The sequence below is a fragment of the Conger conger genome, chromosome 13, assembly GCF_963514075.1.
Source record: "Conger conger chromosome 13, fConCon1.1, whole genome shotgun sequence".
Taxonomy (NCBI): Eukaryota; Metazoa; Chordata; class Actinopteri; order Anguilliformes; family Congridae; genus Conger; species Conger conger.
Window position 1 is genome coordinate 29,836,816 of NC_083772.1, and position 21,599 is coordinate 29,858,414.

The 21,599-nt window shown below is 42.8% G+C and overlaps 1 protein-coding gene across 1 annotated transcript; it reads left to right on the plus strand.

Moving 5' to 3' along the window:
- The first annotated feature begins 147 nt into the window (after window positions 1-147).
- igsf10 (immunoglobulin superfamily, member 10) lies at window positions 148-13,450 on the plus strand. Its single transcript, XM_061216522.1, has 9 exons — window positions 148-350; window positions 731-860; window positions 1,432-1,822; window positions 2,242-3,967; window positions 4,157-4,303; window positions 4,343-5,540; window positions 6,174-6,513; window positions 6,933-7,833; window positions 10,479-13,450. The coding sequence occupies exons 1-9, from the start codon at window positions 148-150 to the stop codon at window positions 12,382-12,384; spliced, it is 6,942 nt and encodes a 2,313-aa protein (XP_061072506.1). The 3' UTR covers window positions 12,385-13,450.
- Window positions 13,451-21,599: the final 8,149 nt, after the last annotated feature.

Sequence of the window (21,599 nt, forward strand, 5' to 3'; positions counted from 1 at the left end):
TTGTTTTCTTTCAAGTTTGCGGTGTTTCACTTCCACCTACAAGTAACCTAAATAATTAACCGCATATGTTCTTCCAGACAGGTTTCCAATGTAATGGCCAAGTGACCCTTTCTCCCATGGTGAATGTGAAACCCATCTCTCATCATAATGAACGCCCTTAATAGAGGAACTCTGCGCCTGCGAAAGGAGTTATTACTGTTTCTCTGTGTACTCATGCAAGCAGTTCCCGCTGGTAGTGCGTGCCCGAAATCATGCGCGTGCTATGTTCCAACCGAAGTGCACTGCACCTTCAGATACCTGGCAGCGATACCAGGAGAGATTCAGCCTACTGTGGAACGGATGAACCTGGGGTGCGTTTGCCACACACACGCACACACATGCAAAGACATCACATTCACAAGTTTCGTATCAAAATGTTTGTTATTCTTTTGTAAAAAAAAAAAAAAACATCTAATGAAAAAAACAGGCTATTCAGCCCAAGTAGACTCACCTTTTGCCAAATGTGTTACAAGATGTAGGATTCCTTTACTGAACAAATTTACATGTTGGTCATGTCGCCATTTTGCATGTTTCTTAAATTTCACAGGCCGTCAGTTACCTTCAATAGTCAATTACCCTTAAATATTTTACCCTATCTCTCTCCTTCTAACAAGAGATGATATATATATTTCTAAATTATAGTGAATATATTAAATGACAGCCAGCAGAAATATCTCTCCCTCTCTTTCAGATACAACAGTTTAACGGTATTAAAAGAGCTTGACTTTTCTGGATTGAGGCATCTGGAACTGTTAATGTTGCATAGCAACACCATACACACAATAGAAGACAAGGCCTTCGATGATCTCCAGTCCTTGCAGGTACAGGATTAGTCATGCAATAAACCTCACACATTTCTAAAGATCCTTTCGGCAACATTATCCTTTCCAGAGCAGGATGTGTTAAACAATAAATTTGACTTTCTGTCTGTCATATCACATTCATCTTGTGAAAATGACAAAGATGAAGATTAGTAATGTATATTATTATTATTATTATTATTATTATTATTAGTAGTAGTAGTAGTAGTAGTAGTAGTAGTAGTAGTAGTAGTATAATAACATGAATAATAACTAATAATAACTAAAAAAATGATGCAGAGAAATGCATAGCAACTTGCTGTCATTGCCACATGACTCACAAATTTGTTTTGAATGGGTTGTATTCTAATGACATTTATTTGCTTATATCTGTCAAGACAAACTTTCTTATAGTATTGCTTCTCCAAAATCTCTTTATACAGCTGGATGTTTTTGCATGTGCTCCACAGCACAATAGCTGCTTCCAAAAAAGATTAATGCTGGCAGCCATCTGGATAGCAGCATAGTACACTGATTTCTTGCGCACTGCTACACAGCTGCTTTAACAAAACTCTTATATGATTTACTTCAGGTCCTGAAGATGAGCTACAACCGAGTGAAAATGATAAACAAGGATACTCTCCAGGGCTTGACGAGTCTGATTCGGTTGCACATGGACCACAACCGGATTGAGTTCATCAACCCTGAGGCCTTCTATGGTCTGACTGCCCTGCAGCTGGTGCAGCTGGAAGGGAATCTCCTTCAGCAGCTGCACCCTGACACCTTTATCACATTACGTTACAGCCAGATCTTCAAGGTGTCCTCCGTTAAGAACATATACCTGTCTGACAACGCCCTGAGCAGTCTGCCTGCGAACATCTTCTCCCACTGCACCCAGCTGGAAAATCTGTACCTCCACGGCAACCCCTGGTCATGCGACTGCCGCATGGAGTGGTTTGTGGACTGGGTGGAGCAGAATGCAGGTGAATGTTTTGGCACGGTTGCATGTCTGTAGGTAGGAAGCTGTACACAGACAGTTTGTATCAGGTATCTCTCATCTGGTTTAATTTCTGATCGGGTGCATGAATTGAAAAAATCATTTTAATATGAATGGAGAGAAAAACATTTCCTTCAGAAGGCCAAAACTGTGGTTCTTTTCTGTCCTCACATGGTGCAGGGAGGCATCTAGCAGGCAGCTGATATAACAGACTGTTGTATAAATCATCAGAGTTGTGACAAGGAGCTGGGATGAGCTGTTTCAACTGATTTCCTGCTTGGCATTTTGCTCTTGATGATGAAAGACAAAAAAGACAAGAAAAATAAAACAGATTGATAGCATTGAATATCTTCAAGTTATAGCTTCCTGAATATTTCTCATAACTGTTTTTCTCTGTTCATCCAGGGATACTGAAATGCAAGCGGGATAGGAAGTATGCTAGGGGTCAGCTCTGCCCTGTGTGTGAATCTCCTGCAGCCTCCAGAGGCAAGACCCTTGCTCAGGTCGCACGTGCTGCCCTGTCCTGTGCTAAGCCTTGGATTTACCCTCACCTAAAGAAAAAGAACATCACTGTGGATGAGGGGGACTACTCCCCTGTGTCCTCTCGGGATTTCATTGCACCCATTGGATCATTGGTGATGAACATGACCGACCATTTTCATAATGACGCTAGTGTGGTCTGCACTGTCCAAAGGCCTTCAGGGATGGATAATCTTACTGTAGTACACAACGACGACACTATGAGCCTGAGTGTGTCTGTGGCCACATCTCTCATCTGTAATATTGACTACGAGCACATTCAGAAGCTTTGGCGCATATTGGCCACGTATAGTGACTCACCCATGCACTTGGAGAGGGGGCTGCTGCTTGCTAAAACACCAGAAATGATCTACAGGTACCAGCAAAGGAGACCAGGACAGAATGAGGATGAGGTCTTCACTGGGATAGAGGCAGAGATGAAAGCTAACCCGGCATGGCTGATGCAGGGGGAGGTCACTTTGCAGCTTGACCGTACTACTACCACCTTCTCTACTCTACATGTGAGGTATACATCCACTGTTCAGCTGCGTATGGAGAATAAAGCACAGAGGAAGGACAGGTACAGCTGGGCAATGATCAAAAGGGACAACCTCACAAAAACCGAGCACTCTGTTCTGACCAGTGGGGTAGTTGACTTGAACTGTCAGACTTGGGGGGACCCAAAGCCTTCGATCGACTGGATATTACCAGATGGCAGCAAAGTTAGGGCACCATACAACAGTGAAGACCGAAGAATTGTTATCGCAGCCTCAGGAAAACTCACACTGAGGGCAGCAGACACCTCAGACTCTGGGCTCTACCGCTGCATTGGAACAAACTACCTGGATGCGGATGTGTTGACTTTCCGGATCACAGTTCTGTCTCCGGATGTGGAGGAAGATGATGTGAATGGAGTGCAGCTCTCAAAATCGTTGGGCGACAGCTTGTTCCTGGACTGTGAATCATCTGGCAACCCTAAAGCATCAATTCAGTGGGTCTTACCTGACCACACAGTGTTAGAGAGGTCTTATGGGAACAGGAGAATATATCAAAATGGCACTTTGGGAGTACAAGAGCTTACAGAGAGGGATCGAGGATTTTATAGATGTCTGGCAGGTAATTATTTGGGAGTGGATATAGTAGCCTCTCTGATTACCATTTCAGGAACTAAGTTCAATAGTAATGTGCTTTTGGAAGGTGAGGGCTCAGGTAGTGAGCACGAGTCCAACTCAGAGGAAAGTGAAAGTTCATACAATGAGCTACCTTCTTCTGGCCCCTCCCAGAAAACAAGTCAGGAGTCCAGGACTATCACCTCAGATAGGCCATACCCCAGGCACAGGTTCTCACACAGCAGGACCTCCAGTGACTTCACCCAGAGGAGGAGGGGCCCCTCCACTGGAAGGCGGAATTGGGGGACTAGGAGGGTCTTCGGCAACACATCCAATCGGGTAGACCCTCAGAAATGGGCAGAGATCATGAAAAGGGCACAAAAGGGTAAGACAGCGGAGGATGAAGAAAAAACAGATACTGGAAAGGAAAACACTTTTAAGAAACCATCAGGGACCTCTGGGGATGAGGACGGGGGTTCAGGATATAGCTTTATCGAAGAACAGTTCATTGTCATTCCAAGTACTGTAGTAACAAGTACAGTGAGAGCTAAGGTAGTTACTAGTTTGCAGCGTGAAACAACCGAAGCACTGACGGTGTCCCCATCTCCCCGTCTCACTACTAACCACCGGGCAGCAGCAAGTAATGCAGTTACACCGATTATAAGTTCACATTATCACACTGTTACGCCTAGTGCTATTGATATATATGCTCTTGAGAGAAGCACAAACAGACCTCTGAATCTGCCAGTAACTGAGAAACTCAAAGTGACTGAATCAGCCAGTGAGATGCTGAGGATCTCGGACGATGCCCTGGAGATGGTCACAGATATAACACCCCTGCTCATGATGGAATATCCAAATGTGACTATGATGGACAGCCCAGGCCCAAGGACTAAGCCAGTGGTCCACACGTCCACTGACCCTGATAGTCTGACCACATTCACGGCAGTCACTACCACCGGACATGAGCCAGATGAGATCACATTCCACACCACTCAGAGGATCACATCACCCCGAATTCCTGCTGGGTCCACGATAATCTCCCATCAACAGATCCACATCATCCCCCCAAACAAGCAGCGTGTGGGCCGTAGGCGTAACTTCCCTAACAGGAGGAGGGTTCTTAAGCCCAGCAGAATCAATGACATCCATGCCTACCTGAACAAACTAAAGAAACCTTCAATAAAGCACAAAGGTACTACCACCATCCCAATTACTGTGGAACCCACCACAGGCTGTGACTGTGATGACTCTGATGTGGAGAAAAATGAAAACAGCACCAGCTCTGAGACAAAACACAGTCTGGTCTACAACACTGGATCAAAGCCTAAACCTAATATTCACAGCTCTTTCCTGCACAGAACAGAGAAGCCATCCACAGTGGCTCTGGAAAAACCACTACTCAGTTTTACCACTTTACCACCTGTGACAAAAACATATTTCCGGAAAGTGAAATCCACCACACAGCCACCCACTACTCGCTCACATTTTAGATCAGAGGAATTCACTAGATTTATGACCTCTGCAGATGCTCCAGTGCTTGAAACAACACAGGATCCTAGGGAATTGGAGAGGAAAACAGCACCTACTGACAAACAAAGCACCACTATAAAGCCTACCACAAGATCCTCTAAAGTTATCCGAGGTAGGATTCCCTGGGAAAAACTGTTTGGGACTAACCAGAGTCAAAAAGATCTCCTCAGCAGGTTACGTAAGCCTGTGAAGCTAACAACAACAACAGAAGCCACAACAAGAGTTGAAACTACACCCACTGCTGCCCCAGCAAGGACTACAACCCTCCTGCCCACAACAAGATATTTGTTCCCACTAACAACATCCCAAGGGGTTTCATTGAGAAAGTCTTCCTCAACCGTACCTCTGCCAGGTGTTGGCCACAGACAATCAGTCGGTCATGTTCCTACAACAGCTCCTAGCTTCACATTAAGGTTTTCCACCACTACAGAAATCTCACCATTTGCTGAAACCCTTGAATCCCCTCCGACAGTAAGGACTGCTACCACAGAAAAGAGCTCTGAAGGTTCTGCTTCTGGTTCAGGGGAGTCTGACGCAGGACCTGTGAACAGACATGGGTTCCCTCGGAGGCCAATTGGTGGACCTCGGAGGATAGGTATAAGGCGTAGAAGGCCAAGCAAAAAAATTACTGTGGTAACCCCTAATACGAAAATAACTCTGATGACAGAATCTCAAACAACATCACCCTCTAGGATGGTTTCATCCATTCACACAAACATTCTCTCCACAACTTTGGTTCCAACTTTGACAGTAACAAATAATTGGAAATCCAAAACATCTGTCTCTGGGACTTCAAGAGGTGATGCCACCAACGACTTAGAAAAGTATGGCTGGAGAAGTCCAGCAAGGGCTCTCACCACTAGCCATCCAAGAACATACACGACAACTGCAAGACTTAGCACAATAACAACAAAACCAACATCTGCGAAACCCATAACCACATCAAGGTCTTATACTACATGGCAACCTCACACCACCTCCACAACAAGCAGTAGTGAAAGTGCTACAAAAACCATAGGGTGGGAAAGTAAATATCTAACCCCTTCTGTAAGAAAGGTCCGACCCACAGAATTTTCTCAGAGAAAATCTGAGACCAGAATTGGAAGCAATCAGCCACATCCTAAACCCACACCTTCTCTGTCCAGAATTAGAACAACACCCTCTGAATCTGAACAGCATTTGGATCAGCTTGAGGTGACAGATAGGACCACACAGACCACAAAATCTGATACCTTGACCATTTCTACAGCAGAACCGGGCTACACCACTTCCACTATTCCAAACAGCAGTAATATGGACAGTGCACAATCCAATAAATATGACCACCTTAATGGGCATCAGACTACCTCCAATGTGATAGGTCTTGAGCCATCCTTGAGGGACCTACAATCCAAACCTAGGATTATTGGAGGCAATGCAGCAAGCTTCACTGTCCTGTCAAACTCAGATGCCTTCCTGCCCTGCGAGGCTGTGGGTAATCCTGAGCCAGCAATCAGCTGGAAACGCTTCTCTTCAGGTAAAAATGCTGTCTATTCAGTGAAAGTCTGAGGCACTGTGTCTGGGTTTATGACCTGTCAATTTTTGGTGGTACCTTTACAAATGTAACATGTTTAGTAGAATCTGGATGAATAGAATTATTATGGATGTACAATAAAACACTTTCTGCAAAGGATGGTGGGAATCAGGGTTGCCTAGAAATACTATTAATCCTGAAAAATATTTTGCTTTTGAAAAGACATTCCCTATTTCTCAGCAGTTCATAATTGTGTTTTGGGTTTTGCATGAGCTATATTGCATAGACACGTTGATAAACTTCAGTAAGAGGATACACAATATGTGCTTTTCCTGCATTGTATAATTATTGAAAGAGTCTGTTTACATGATTACGGAAACACATACTGACATGCCTTTCTCTATTTTTCCTTTGTCTTGAAGGGAGCACCTTGACCATAAGGGGCAGGATGGGTAAATTTGAGATGTTCAAGAATGGCACACTTTTGATCCAGAATGCCAACATTAAGGACCGTGGGCAGTACCTGTGCCAAGCAGAGAATAACTATGGCTCAGACAAGCTCCTGGTCACATTGTCTGTGGTTTCCTACCCATCCCGCATCCTGGAGCCTAAGCTAAGGGAGATGAAGTCCCATACTGGGGACACAGTGGAAATTAAGTGCAGAACCGATGGCCGGCCCCTACCTGTTGTCTCCTGGATCCTGGCCAACCGTACTCAAGTGAGAGGCTACAACACGGACCGTGGGAGGGTGAGCGTGACTCCTGATGGTACTCTGGTCATCCAGCAGGTGACTGTGTTTGACAGGGGACACTATAAATGCATAGCTAGTAACCCAGCAGGAGCAGACACTGCCACTGTTCGCCTGCAGGTCGTGGCTGCGCCCCCTGGGATCCTGGAGGAAAAACGGCAACAGGTTAAGGTTGAGAGTGGGCAGAGCCTGATGCTCCCGTGTACAGCTCAGGGCAGCCCGCAGCCTACTGTGCACTGGGTGCTCTTTGATGGAACTGCAGTCAGACCCCTAAATGGCCATGGTCACAAGGCATCTGTTTTTACCAACGGTACATTGCTCCTGAGAGGCCTGGCAGTCTCGGACAGTGGAAAGTACGAATGCATCGTCACCAGCTCCACGGGGTCAGAAAGGAGGGTGGTCAGCTTGACTGTGGAGCAGACAGAGACCATGCCCAAGATTGTGGAGGTGACTCAGCGCAGCACAGAGCTGAACTATGGGGGACGGCTCTGGCTGAACTGCTCTGCTGTGGGGGAGCCCATGCCCAGGATCCTCTGGAGGCTCCCTTCGAAGGCACTTGTTGACCAGTGGCACAGGTAAAGTGCAGGCTATCCCTCCTGGAATGGCATACCCTCAGCACACACAGCCTAAAGTCCTTGTGTGGAGTAGTCAAATCTGACTAAAAGTAATTAATCAAATTCAATCTCTTTCAAAGTATAGCACAGATTAACACTTACATTTCTCAGAGGAAGGATATTTTCTCTTTTTAAAACCTGGTGTCCTTTCCACCTCAGTCTGGATGTCTAATTGTGCACCAGTTTAATCTACTGTATATATAAAACTTGTATGAAATATTTTCCAAATATGCAGTTGAAAATGGTATTACTTTATATTATCTTTAAATTATATTTATTTTTAAATCCCATATTTGGGTCAAAGATATCACCAGATATCATTATTGTTTTCTTTATATTCAACTCCTCCTTTTTTCATCTTCACTGTTCTTGAAGTCAGGCACAGTTAATTAATGTAGGGCATATTTAACCTGCATCAAATTAGAATAATCTGGGCATATTATCTGTGTGTTGTAAAGAAAATGATAATGTGAGCAAATACATAATATTAGGAATAATTAGCTGTGACTACTGGTATTGATTACTTAGTTACTTATTTACGTATTAGAATATCAGAATCTAGATAGATAATTATGACTAATTATCCAGTTATGTTATATAATTTTCAATCAATAGATTAACTTCCACACATGGTCAGATAGAATACCCCATATATACCCCATTTGCACACTGTAGCCTCAGTCATGATTTGGCTAACTTTACAGCATGATAGCTAGTCACCAGAGAAGAGCATGATATGACACTTAAAACGGGTATAAAAAGTCTACCTCAATCTAGATAACTACATGGACTTCATCTGTGGCCTCCACTAACCAGATTTTAAATAATTGTATTTACGTCTGGTTGTTTAATGTGATTAACCATGGCAATTTATTCCTTTGTGAATTCTATGTTTATGTCATGTTATCAATGATGATGGAGGAAACAAACTAAGTAGGCCACAGACAGTTATTACAGTGGTTTGAGCTTACTTGAATTACAATAAAGGGTGAATGTGGACCCTGTGAATGTGGACCCTGTGAATGTGGACCCTGCCAGAATTGGTTATAACTTTCTCCAATGAGGGAGGGAGCTCAAACAGTGGGGCTTGCATGTCTTGCCGAGTGGGCTAATCTTACAGAGTAACTCTCATAAATCCTACTCTGATTTAGCAAACTTTGGAGTAAAAAGAAGCAACAGCTTGGCATGTTGTGGAGGAGAAAGCATGCTTGTCTGGGGAGGCTGCAATAAAGACCAGAAATGCATAAACTGAAAACAAATTATGTTTCTGCAATGGAACATTTCTAAAAAGATAATTGTTAATTTTTTATAGCCGGGTAAGGGAACCATGTGTATTAACTAGTTTGGATCTATTTAGTCTAGAATTGACCTAACTTTCAAATGTACAGCATGCTTGAATGAAACCAGATCCTTGGACATCTTTCCAATGTAGGTTTCTGCTGACCAAAAATTCAGTAGGGTTTACAAGAAAGTAATTATGTGATCAATGTGTTTACAATGTGATTTAGGTTTATGCAGACCACATGTAACGTTCCAGTTTTAATGTAAATGATAAATTTAGGTGAGAAACAAAAAGTAAAAGATATTGGATAATAGGACATACTGTAGCTGCAATTTAAGCCAAAAACAGTCATGAATTGAACCTGATTAAATAAAATCAAAAAAATCTAAGCAGGATTTTCATTTTTTCTTTTAGTTTTTGTGTTGTTCTTAGCAGGAAAGGTGCTTTGTAAAGGGTACATCAACAGGGGATACAGTCTGTGGAAATTGCTTTTTTAAACAAGAATAGTCTTGTTTTGATTTTTCAATCGTGAATACAGCATGATGTCTTAAAAGAGCAACATAAGAACAGCACAATAATATTGGCATCCAGAACATGGTCATCATATTCTACCAAGCATTTAACTCAATATTCTTCCATGATTGCAGCCTGTACTGTAATGTCAAAAGGTGGTCTCAAGAATGATCATAAAACATATCATATGTGCTATGGCAGACAACTTTGTTTTCATAATTTGTCTTCTAAACCATAAAATTAACTTGCATTTAATTCTTTGTTTGGTTGCATTCATAGTGGTTTTCCACAAATATTTTGTGTTACTCCCAAGAAAGATTAATGATCAGTGGTTCTAAGATTTCCTTAATATCTTTTTGTTTTGCACAGAAAATTGGACAATCAAAGCAATCTTTGGGAAGAATATTCTCTGTCTTCTTGATTATTGCATGCTTTATTGTTGCTGAAACTTGCAGCTTGCAGCAGAACTCATTTGCAAAAGTATGAATAAATGTTCTATGGTTTTCTGTTACTTGTTACTAGCAAGGCATGTCTCTTTCTCTGTCTGCATACATGCATGGAATACTCCATATACTGTAGCACACAACAGAGAGCAGATATATGGTATCTTTATGTATATGCACAAAAAGTAATTGTCCTTTCAGCATTGTGTTGTAAAACTGAAATGTTCAAAAGAAAACAGTGCTATTACACGAAGGAAAGATATTCAGAAAACAAATAAGTGTTTTTCAGTTTTTTTTACCTGTCTCCTGTTCATAATTTTACACTGGTTACTCATAAATGTTGTCTGTATTTCTCTATCTTTAATCAGGATGGGCAGTCGGATTCAAGTCCTAGAAAATGGTACCCTGATCATTGACTCTGTGAGTGACAAGGATGCTGGAGACTATCTCTGCATTGCCCGCAGCAAGATTGGGGATGACCTACAGCTTATGAAAGTCTCTGTGTCCATGAAGCCAGCTAAGATCATGACCAAACCTTTGGGTAAGAAACAGGTGCCCTTTGGCAATGACCTGAAGGTAGACTGCAAGGCCTCTGGCACACCCGAGCCAGAGATCTCCTGGGGCCTACCGGATGGCACCGTGTTGAACAGCGCGATGCAGGCAGATGACAGCAGGGGGCGCACACGACGCTACGTCCTCTTCGACAATGGAACGCTCTATTTCAACAAGATAGGCATGACAGAGGAGGGGGATTACACCTGCTATGCTGAAAACACACTGGGCAAAGATGAGATGCATGTGCATATCAGCGTGCTGACAGCAGCCCCACGCATTAGGCCCAGCCGTACCTATGCCAAGTTGAAACCAGGCGGGAACATGCGCTTTGATTGCGAGGCCGTGGGTGAGCCCAAGCCAAAGATCCTCTGGATGTTGCCCTCGCATGACATGATTGCCGCCTCCAACGACCGCTACCTGATGCATGTGAACGGATCACTGGACATCCGGGACATCAAGTTAGTCGATGCCGGGGAGTATGTGTGCACGGCTCGCAATGCTGCTGGGGACGACAGAAAGGTTTACAACCTGGCAATTGATGGAAACCTTCCTATCATCAATGGCCACCGGCAAAATAGAACTGTCGTCAAAGACTCAGCCTCCAAGCATTCCAGGAAGCTGATTGACTGCAAAGCAGAGGGCAGTCCACCACCCCGGATCACCTGGATCATGCCCGACAACATCTTCCTCTCCGCCCCCTATTACGGGAGCAGGATCAACGTCCACCCCAATGGGACTCTGGAGATCCGGAATGTGCGCCCTTCGGACACGGCTGAGTTCATATGCATGGCACGGAACGACGGTGGGGAGGCAGTCATGGTGGTCCAGCTGGAGGTCACGAGCATGTTAAGGAGGCCGATCTTCAAAAACCCCTTCAATGAGAGAGTGGTGGCACGCTTGGGGAAGACCGTCGTGCTCAACTGCTCTGCCGATGGGAATCCAAATCCAGAGATCAGCTGGTTGTTGCCCAACGGAACACGCTTCACCAATGACGCCCGTACATCCCGCTACTATCTGGGCAGCGATGGCAACCTAGTCATTTACAATCCCACCAAGGAAGACACAGGCAAATACCGCTGCTCCGCTAAGAACAAGATGGGTTACATAGAGAAGCTGGTGGTCTTGGAGGTGGGACAGAGGCCATACATAGTGACTCGTCCTCGAGGAATCATCCGCGGTGTGTCTGGGGACTCCTTGTTTCTCCACTGCCTCACTGATGGCAGCCCCCGACCTAATATCCACTGGACCGTCCCAGGAGGCCAAGTCTTGTCTCGACCGCAGGTAAGTGGTCGCTACCACCTCTTGGAGAACGGGACTCTTGTAGTTCGGGAGACGACCCTCCATGACCGTGGGAACTACTTGTGCAGAGCGAAGAACGATATGGGTGAGGCAGTGCTCTCTGTCCCCGTCGCCATCATCGCCTATCCTCCCCGCATCACCAACGGGCCTCCAACGAATGTGCGGGCGGTGGTGGGAGTGTCTGTGCAGCTTAACTGCATGGCCATTGGGATCCCCAAACCTGAGATTTCATGGGAGCTGCCGGACCGCTCTGTCCTGTCCACAGCCAATAAGGGCCGGAACACAGGCACCGAGCTGCTCCACCCCCAGGGAACGCTGGTCATTCAGAAACCCACCAGCTCTGATTCAGGAACCTACAAGTGCATGGCCAAGAATCACATGGGCACGGATACCAGGGCCACATACGTCCATGTACTGTGACAGCCTAAAGTGGGCAAAGAAAGCAGAACTAATGATCGATGGCACATGGTTGGCACATGTACATGCACTCCCCACTTTCTATTCTAGTCAATGCAAGAAAGAAACCAGACTGTATCCTGTGCTGATCATTGAGGGCTACTGCTTGTGGAATATCTGAGTTTACTTACATCTCACAACAGTGGGCAGGCGATGAATAATGAGCAATGAGACAGAAAAGGAGAAGGAGGGAGAGACAGACTCTACAGTGTAGAGACTTGTGGCAGATTCCCAGCGTTATTTTTATTGTAATGATATAGGCTTCTCAACTGTTTCTCATTTACATATTTCGAATGGCCAGTAGCCCAGATCTGGGAAGCATATCCCTTTAACAACTGTGAATGGCTGACCCAGAAAAGGTGGAGATTCAGTTATGGCCCTCAAGAGAGTTTCTGGAAACTACAACCCATAAGGTGCTATTCCTCAATTGACTGACCTATTAATGAAATGGGTGAGAGAGAGAGGAAGTTTGGGGTAAGCAGAGATTTTACAAGGCCAGTCTAAAGTTCATACTTTTTACAAAATTTTAAAGTGATGATCAGTCTTCTTGTATGAAGCAATATCTACCTATATACCTTTGGTGTATTCTGAAAGATACCAATTGTACACACTGGATATATTCTGATATCAGAATTATTGCATTCTTCACCCAGATGATTTTTGTAAGGCTTGGGCCAAATATGTCTTTTTTATTTTTCAGTGAGCACTTTATTAGGAGGACCTGTACAGGAGGGCCAGAAACGGCTGATCTCCTGGAATTTTCATGCTCAACAGTCAGAGAATGATGCAGAAAACAAGTTCTGTGGGCAAAAATGCCTTGTAAATGAGAGGAGGAGGAGAAGGGCCACACAGGTCAAAGCTGATAGGAAGGTGACAGTAACGCAAATAACCACACATTAAACAGTGGTATGCAGAAGAGCATCTCTGAACACACGACTTGTCAAACCTCTAAGTGGATAGGCTACACCAGCATCAGACCAATAAGTTTTAAAAATAAGTCAAATAAATACCTAATAACGTGCTCACTGAATCGCCTTTTATGGATGTAAATGAATTATACACCATTCAAATGCTGTTTATACCATTTTTCAATAACTTTACAAAGTACATTCAAATGTACATCACTTTTAGTGGATAATATATTTATGCATTTTTTAATGAATATATTATTTCTTCTGTATATATTAATAACTTTTTGGTACCCAAACACACAATTAAACTCAAGGTGAAAGGTGATTGTCAAGTTCCATGTTGCAATGTTGTGCTTGGAGAGCTATTGCTAATATCCATACAGGTTAAGAGAAAACCAGATCAAGGAAAATGTTCTTTTATGTTTTTGCATTATTCAAGGCCATCATAAAAATACATTAAACATATATCACAGGAGCAACAATAACACAAGGAATATATTGTAGATTCAGAGCAGTCAGTAGCACGTTCACATGCATTTAAGAATGTAATAATTATCAATGAAGGCAGTTGTGTCTTCATTTCTTGCCAGTGATCTAGCTGTGTAGTGTAGGGCGGCCTGTAGCGTAGTGGTTAAGGTACATGACTGGCACACGCAAGGACGGTTGTTCGATCCCTGGTGTAGCCACAATAAGATCCGCACAGCCGTTGGGCCCTTGAGCAAGGCCCTTCACCCTGCATTGCTCCGGGGGATGATTATCTCCTGCTTAGTCTAATCAACTGTACGTCGCTCTGGATAAGAGCATCTGCCAAATGTAATTAATGTAATCTGTGAGAGCAAAATTATGCTGCGTTATACTACGGCACTGAAAAATTACAGACGCCCTTGGGCAAATACCACATTTTGATTGGAGAGACATGTCACGTGGGTGGTGATTAATTTTGTAAAGCCTTGCTAACGAGAAGAGATCAAACACATGTGTAGAATTTTTTCACATCTAAAATATCCAACAAATATCAATGCGCGCAACATACTCTACTATGCAATGCATTTCTAATTCATAAATCCGTAATAATCTTATATGTACGTTTTGCAGGACTAGCTGCAAGAACGAGATAAGACAGCTGATTTCGACAGCTATAGTGCTGTCAATGAAACTCAATGAAGATTGAGGTCTTTCTATACTTCAGTTCAAAATAGGGAGCGCTCCGTTCAGTTGCATGGCACTGAAATATGGAATACAGCATGACATTCCGATAAATGTCTTACCATTATTTTGTGAGCTAACATTACTTAATAGCCTAACTATTTTATTTTGCCAATGATGAGCTAGCGAATCTTCCTTCGGCGATGATGCAGTTGGCTTTTTTTTCTCAGAAACAGGGACTCTTTATCTTCCATTAACATTGTGATTCAATGAATACATTTGTACATACAACTAAAAAGAAATAGTCGATAGCTTCATTATTTTGGCTAGTTAGCCATGGGTTAAGCGGGATAATACCCAATGAACGAGTCAGTTATGAGGAAATAACTCATGTTGGGCCGTAGCAGCACTCTTGTCAGGCAGTTATTTCCCTTACATATTCAGTGCCTTTTCTGTAGATAGCCTGTTCATGGCAAGATTATGTTACATATTTAAAGATACAAAAGATACGGAAAAATATTAGTGGGGCACCATGGATCTGATTCCTGTGTCCTTCAAAGTAGGACAAGGACGTTTGACCACCTTCTTAAAAAATGTTTACAAAATAAAAACATGTTCTGTGTTCAATGTTTGTCTTTTTTCTGTGAGCAAGTTGGTTAAATGAGGCCTAGGGCATATTCCTGGACTTCAAGAATGTCCTTTTTTGTAGGCCCACATACCCACATGTTACGTATCACCTATAATTATGCACATGCAGGATCATTTGTAAAATTAAAGACAACCAGCTGTTCAAAAATCCAGTGGAATAAAGAGCCATCACACTGCTGCTGCAGAGGTGTGTGTGTGTGTGTGTGTGTGTGTGTGTGTGTGTGTGTGTGTTGTACATAATTAATGACTTTGCAGAGCGATCCATGGTGTCTTGCCTTTTCCAGGAGAAAAAAGAGTCCATAAACTCCAGGGCTGTCTAAAGGTGTTTATGACTTTGTCTTGGTCTGAGCTATGTGACTTTTCTCTCTGTTGTTGTCATACTCAGGTGAAGCTGACCTTTCCAATACGCCAATAAAATCCAAAGTCGTCTTAAGTACAAATCCCAGAAGCTAACCAGAGCCAAAACTGAATGCTTTCTGATGTAGTACATCATTCTGATGTATCCATGTGTGAACAAAGGCTTAGGAAATTTGGCATACATTTAATATTTTAATAAAACATTTTGTGACAATTATTCCCCACCCGATGGGGCTGCTGGCCAGTATTTTAGCAGGACAAGAAACATGCCGGGTCCATCTCCCTACCATTGTGTGCATTTTTTATGCAGTCCTTTTTTTTATGACCAATGCATAACATTTTAATGGAGGCAAAATGGATTTGTTGGAGGAACTCAAACATATTAATAATAACATTGGGGAATACATTCTCCAGAACACATTTGCTACAGACAGTGTTTGCCAATCCACCTCTTCAAGAGGGGGCCTGAATTCAACTGGCACTGTAGTCCTATCATTGTATTCAGTGCCACGACAATCATATAATCAGTACTCATTTGATGGTTTTACAATCTTCCTGAAAACAAAGAAGACCATTGTTCAAACCCGTCCTGTCATGAGTTCTAATATAAATGTCAATTTAATTAAAGCATGGTTTATATTTCTGTCTGTTTTTTGTACAGCTGAATGCAACTGGAGAAAGTAGAGGGAGTTACAAAAATTCTGTTTAAAAACGGGTCATATATCTTAAATCGCTTCAAGTTCAATTAAATGTGAAGAGTTTTTGTTAGTGAGAGGTGATTTGTTTCAATGAACTGAAGATTAAATCTGCATCTGCATCTTTACTGTGAATGTTTACACACCCTTTTTATTCCTCTCTATACCACTGGCTCAGAAGAACTGAATCTACCAGGAGTAATTTATAGCGAATAAAATCCCTGCAGCTGGGAATCATTTTAGAGGAAATCGCACTAATTACAAGTTTCTTTATGAGGAGGGTTACAATTAGCAGAAAAACATCCTTGCTACTGTTTTCAGGTGGCTACAAAGCAACATTTGATCATGAGTTTGCCACAGTCTCACTTGCTCAAATTTAGAAATATATTATTCTTATTCCAACAGCTCTGATACAATATTTACAGCTGTATCACCAACCGAGTGTCATGGACTGGGAAGGTAGTGGAAGGAACATGGAATGCACCCTACTAAATTTCAATGTTGAAAATTCTGCAACACCTGGAGAAAGCCCTTGCAGGTGTGTATAAGTACACACATAGACAATTATCTGGCAAGGCAAGAGTGTTTCTACAATAAACACATGTTATTCATAAGTTGTTCAAATGTGACAGCTGGTCATTTAATGAGCCATTTTGAACTGCACTGGTCTTGTTTTTATCATTTTAGTTTAACATTCCCAAAGTGTGTTGAGGGGACTGGAAGGTTTTTACTTCAGAACAGATATTTAGACCGGCACCAACCATCCATCCATCCATTATCTTAACCCACTTATCCTGAACAGGGTCGCAGGGGGGCTGGAGCCTATCCCAGCATACATTGGGCGAAAGGCAGGAATACACCCTGGACAGGTCGCCAGTCCATCACAGGGCACACACACCATTCACTCACACACTCATACCTACAGGCAATTTAGACTCTCCAATCAGCCTAACCTGCATGTCTTTGGACTGTGGGAGGAAACCGGAGTACCCGGAGGAAACCCACGCAGACATGGGGAGAACATGCAAACTCCGCACAGAGAGGCCCCGGCCAACGGGGATTCGAACCCAGGACCTCCTTGCTGTGAGACCAGCACCAGGTATATGATTTTCTCATTTACTGCTGTTACTAACATAGTGGGGAAATGCTGATGTCACATATAACTGCAGTGAAATGATTTTATGTTATCCCATTAAAATAACAGACCCTTATACTTCACAATTGGCCATGCCATGTTTGCTACCTGTGTTGGCCTCTCAGAAAACTTCTGATCTGGATCGCCAAGATATAATGTAATCCATTTCTTCCAACCATGTGATGGAAAAAAGAAAAGAATAGCATTTAAGCAGACAGTTCACAGGAAAAAGTGAAAAAGAGGCAGTCTGGCTTTAACCACCTTGTTTCCTGACTGGAAATGGCCGCCCACCCAGAAACACGTCCAGGACACGATCAGTTCTTTAGAAGTGGAGACAAACCGACTTGCTTGGGATAACCTGTGTTTGAGAGGAGAGTATTCCTGTTACAGGTCAAATCCTGATTTGAAGGCAAAGTAGTCCCAATTTAGAGTAGGCATCGTGTGTCAAATCCCATCATTGTAATGGCAAAGATTCTCCCAGCCCCATATAGGAAGCCTCGGCCCCAGGATCACACCTCACAGAGAAACTGAGCCAGTTTCCATTTTCCAGTCCATACCAGAGCCCCATGGGCCCTGTGTGGGCCCAGTGATGTTTATTTTCTCTTTCATGATCGTGGCTGAGGAGAGCCTCAAACAGAAACCTGGGACCTCTGTTATCATGATTAATGATTGGACTGCCAACCCCTCCCCCCTCCCTCGCAAAGCCCAACTCCACACCATTACTTAAAACACTTAAAAGAGCTGGAATCTGGGGGCCCGGTTCATTAAATGCATCGCTGTATCACCATCATTGTTGTTTTTAAGCAAGCCATAGGTCTCCTAACCCCCTTCTCCCACTCTGCTTCTGTATGTGTGTCCTCATCATCATCATTTTCTGCAAGTTTCCACAAGTTGAGTGTTTACTTTAATGTTTGCTTTCTGGTCCAGCTAACTGGCTGGCCAATTCATTGAATTTCAGCAAGGACATGTCTGTGTTATCCTATAGTCACTGCCCCAGAGGTCCATGCTCAAAAGAATTAGAAGCAAGTGAGAAACCCTGGCTGAGGAGGCTGAAGCAAATGGAAAGAGTCAGATTCCAGCAACAGTGAGACATAGTTTTGGTTAGTCAACGGAATTCCACTCCACATAATTTTCAGACTCTTTAAACATTATACAATACACACAAATAAGACTGAACATGGAAACCTGGATGCTGAAGAAAAGTGCGTGCCAAGTTAAATATGGTCAATTATCCCAACATTCGGTGCAGAAATGGCAGTAAAGTTCACAACCACTTAAACAAAAATGCTGGAAGGAGAAAAAAGCCGAAACCAGACTTGGAATGAAGCGGCGCATTTGTGGAAGAGTGTGGGCTTTCTCTGAAGGGGTTAACGACACCCCACTACGTATATGGATCAGTGTGTCTCTCTATATTCCCTACGCTGTCTGAATTTCACATCTGAATGCGAGAATCCACACGTTCGCCCTCTGGACACAAAGCAGAGATTCATCAGGATGTTGTTCTGCTGTGCGGGTTGGCTGCAGGGATTCGTCCTGGGAGCCAGATCCCTGTCCTCTGCATGCATACTGGAGAATCACCCTCCACACTGGGGAACTTTTCCCCAAGGAACAAAAGTACATCCCAACAGAATCTCAACATACAGTTTCTGGTATCACCTCCTCCCACAATCTCAAATCCTGGAAATTGACAATATTGGCCTCATGGTCCTGATGAAAGAAGCCCCCGGTGGAGGGGTGGTAAGACGTGGATACATTTCACTTGGAGGTATTTGAGCCAGAGAGAAACTTGCAGCGCATAAACACCTTCTCAAAACAGACTTAGTCAGCTGCCTTTTCATTCATAGGCCTGAAGAGCTGGCTCCCATCCAGACAGTTCCCTCTCTGGGAGTAAATCTGGTGGGGGCGGTCTATATTTTACTATAATATATCAAAGACCCAGAGGAGCATAGGTCTGCACAATCCCAGACAGGCTGCTAAATAATACTTAACCATACACGCCCAACCTCAAAGATGTAAGACTTACTTTTCCTGTTTAAAAATTCATTCAGCCCTATCTGTCATTATCTGAGGAACCATGTGTCTGATGTTTCTTAGTCACACACGACTGACACACAGTGGTGTGCAAACACAGTGTGTTTATATGAAATCATGTCATGTTCTTCTGTTCGCAAAAAATTGCTATCACTTCAATCACTGCAGTCACAGCCTTCCACTGAAATTCCCCTCCATCAGATTAATGTGGAGAACAAAGTGCCTGTATTCTTTATTCCTAGGGAACAGGCCAAGAGCAATTATATTACCACATACTCTCTTTTCCCGTGGGGAGAAAAGGTCGACTGAAAAGTCTTTCCAGGATTCTGTTAAGTAAATTGCCACTGTTTCCATGACACTGATGGGTTCTGGAGTGAAACAACAAAGAACAGAGAAAGTTGATGATTTTACAATGGCAGAACCCAATGTTCTGGTTTGAACTTCATGAGAGAGATTGAGTGCACAGCATTTGGGAAGTCACTGTCATTAGAATACAAACAGGGGTTTTCATGGAGCTAAAAGTTTAATTGTCACATGCTGGGGTCAGACTTTGGCCTAACTCTCATAACCACAGTAAAATGATAACATTGCTCTAACTCTGGGAGATGTGAAGCATCCTGTTACAAACGTCTGCTTAGCGCTGATGTCTCACCTGTCAGCCATAACCTCTACACTGCGGTACTCTTTAGATTCTTCAGGTGAATTCCTGTGAGGCTGATTAATGTTGGCACATTCCACACATTTTCAAGGAGGTGAGGAGCTCAACATGCGAACTGGGCTTAGTCTCACTCCACAACACAGTGACTTCACCATGTTTCCAAAAGGCCTTGTCTCTCAGCAAAGTGCTTTCCTTGCGATCATCCAGCCTACCAGGGGTCACTGCAACAGACTTTACCTCATTTCCTCTGCTGGAATGATGTGATTCACACAGTCAGTATAGAAATTGGAAGTAATAGAGGATGGAAAGAGAAGACCTGAATGTAACCAAGGAAGCTGTTGACTCCACTGTCAGCTCTGATTATTACACCTGGCCTGAGCGATTGATTTAGTGCATCTCCTAGTCCAGGACCTCGTGCTCTCTCATCTGGTCTTCTGTTAGTCTTGAACTTCTGGTCTTCCTACATGTACCACCAGACCTCTTTAATTATCCAGAACAAAATATTCCTGTCTCACCTCTGTTCATCTCCTTCCAATGACTGGTGGTCCTGGCTCACATTAGAGTTGACTCCCCAGGCAGCAGTTTAACTGCCCCTTTTCCAGAGGAAGTTAAAAATCATCAAGGAAAATATGAATGTCTCCTAGAACAAACTAAAACATTTTTACTGGTAATTTGTGTCTATAAGCTGTTGTTGTAGCTTTGCTACAGTATGTGTGAATTAAATAAGCGAATTGAATGAATATAAAAGACCATGGATGTGAAACTCAACCTGTTTTATTTAAATGGAAGTATCATTTGGTTTAACTCAGGCTGATTCACTCTATGGAACTGTGGAGAAAAGGAAACAAAAAAGGAGAGAAAATATTGTCATTTCCCTGTCCCGCTATGCTAGAAGTGTTTTTGTCTTTAGTTCTCATATTCAAGAAACTGTAGAAGATGTATATATTTCAGCTGAAGCCACATGTTGTTTACATATGGAATGTATGGCCTCACATTGAGGGGTAAGAAATCATGTTTAATAAGCATACATGGCATGTGCATGCAGGCCATATATTTTTCAACTTGTATAACATGATATATAACATATGGCTTCAACCCAACAATTCAACTATATACATATAATAATTTCGTACATTTTGGGAACACTGACCAATCACTGAAAGTAAAGGCTGCCAATGTGAACTACTGCAGCGTCATTAGTTTATATAAGGACAATATGACAATGTATTATTATTATTATTATTATTATTATTATTATTATTATTATTATTATTATTATGAGTAGTAGTAGGAGTAGGAGTAGTAGTACATTTGATTTATTAATAATAACAACAATATTAATAACACTCTTCTTTCAGAAAAGGTGCAGCCCACCATTCCTGAATTTGTAAAGCAGCCATTCTGGCTATGCTTAAACAGTTCTCTTGAAGTCTCTTGAACTTGGACCTGTAAGTTACAAACACATTTATAGTTACAGCATATTTATACCAATATCCTATTCTTACTGATAGAAACAGAAGTACATTTTCAATATCTGCGACACCAGCTTAAAAGCTACATATAATGTATCACTTAGTTCATATATGTTGTGTTCATAT

Excerpts from the sequence above, each read along its gene's own strand:
- igsf10 (XM_061216522.1), top strand. The coding sequence starts at position 148 with ATGAACGCCCTTAATAGAGGAACTCTGCGCCTGCGAAAGGAGTTATTA. Across the intron at positions 351-730 it reads GTGGAACGGATGAACCTGGG|ATACAACAGTTTAACGGTAT; the intron begins GTGCGTTTGCCA and ends CCTCTCTTTCAG. Across the intron at positions 861-1,431 it reads ATGATCTCCAGTCCTTGCAG|GTCCTGAAGATGAGCTACAA; the intron begins GTACAGGATTAG and ends GATTTACTTCAG.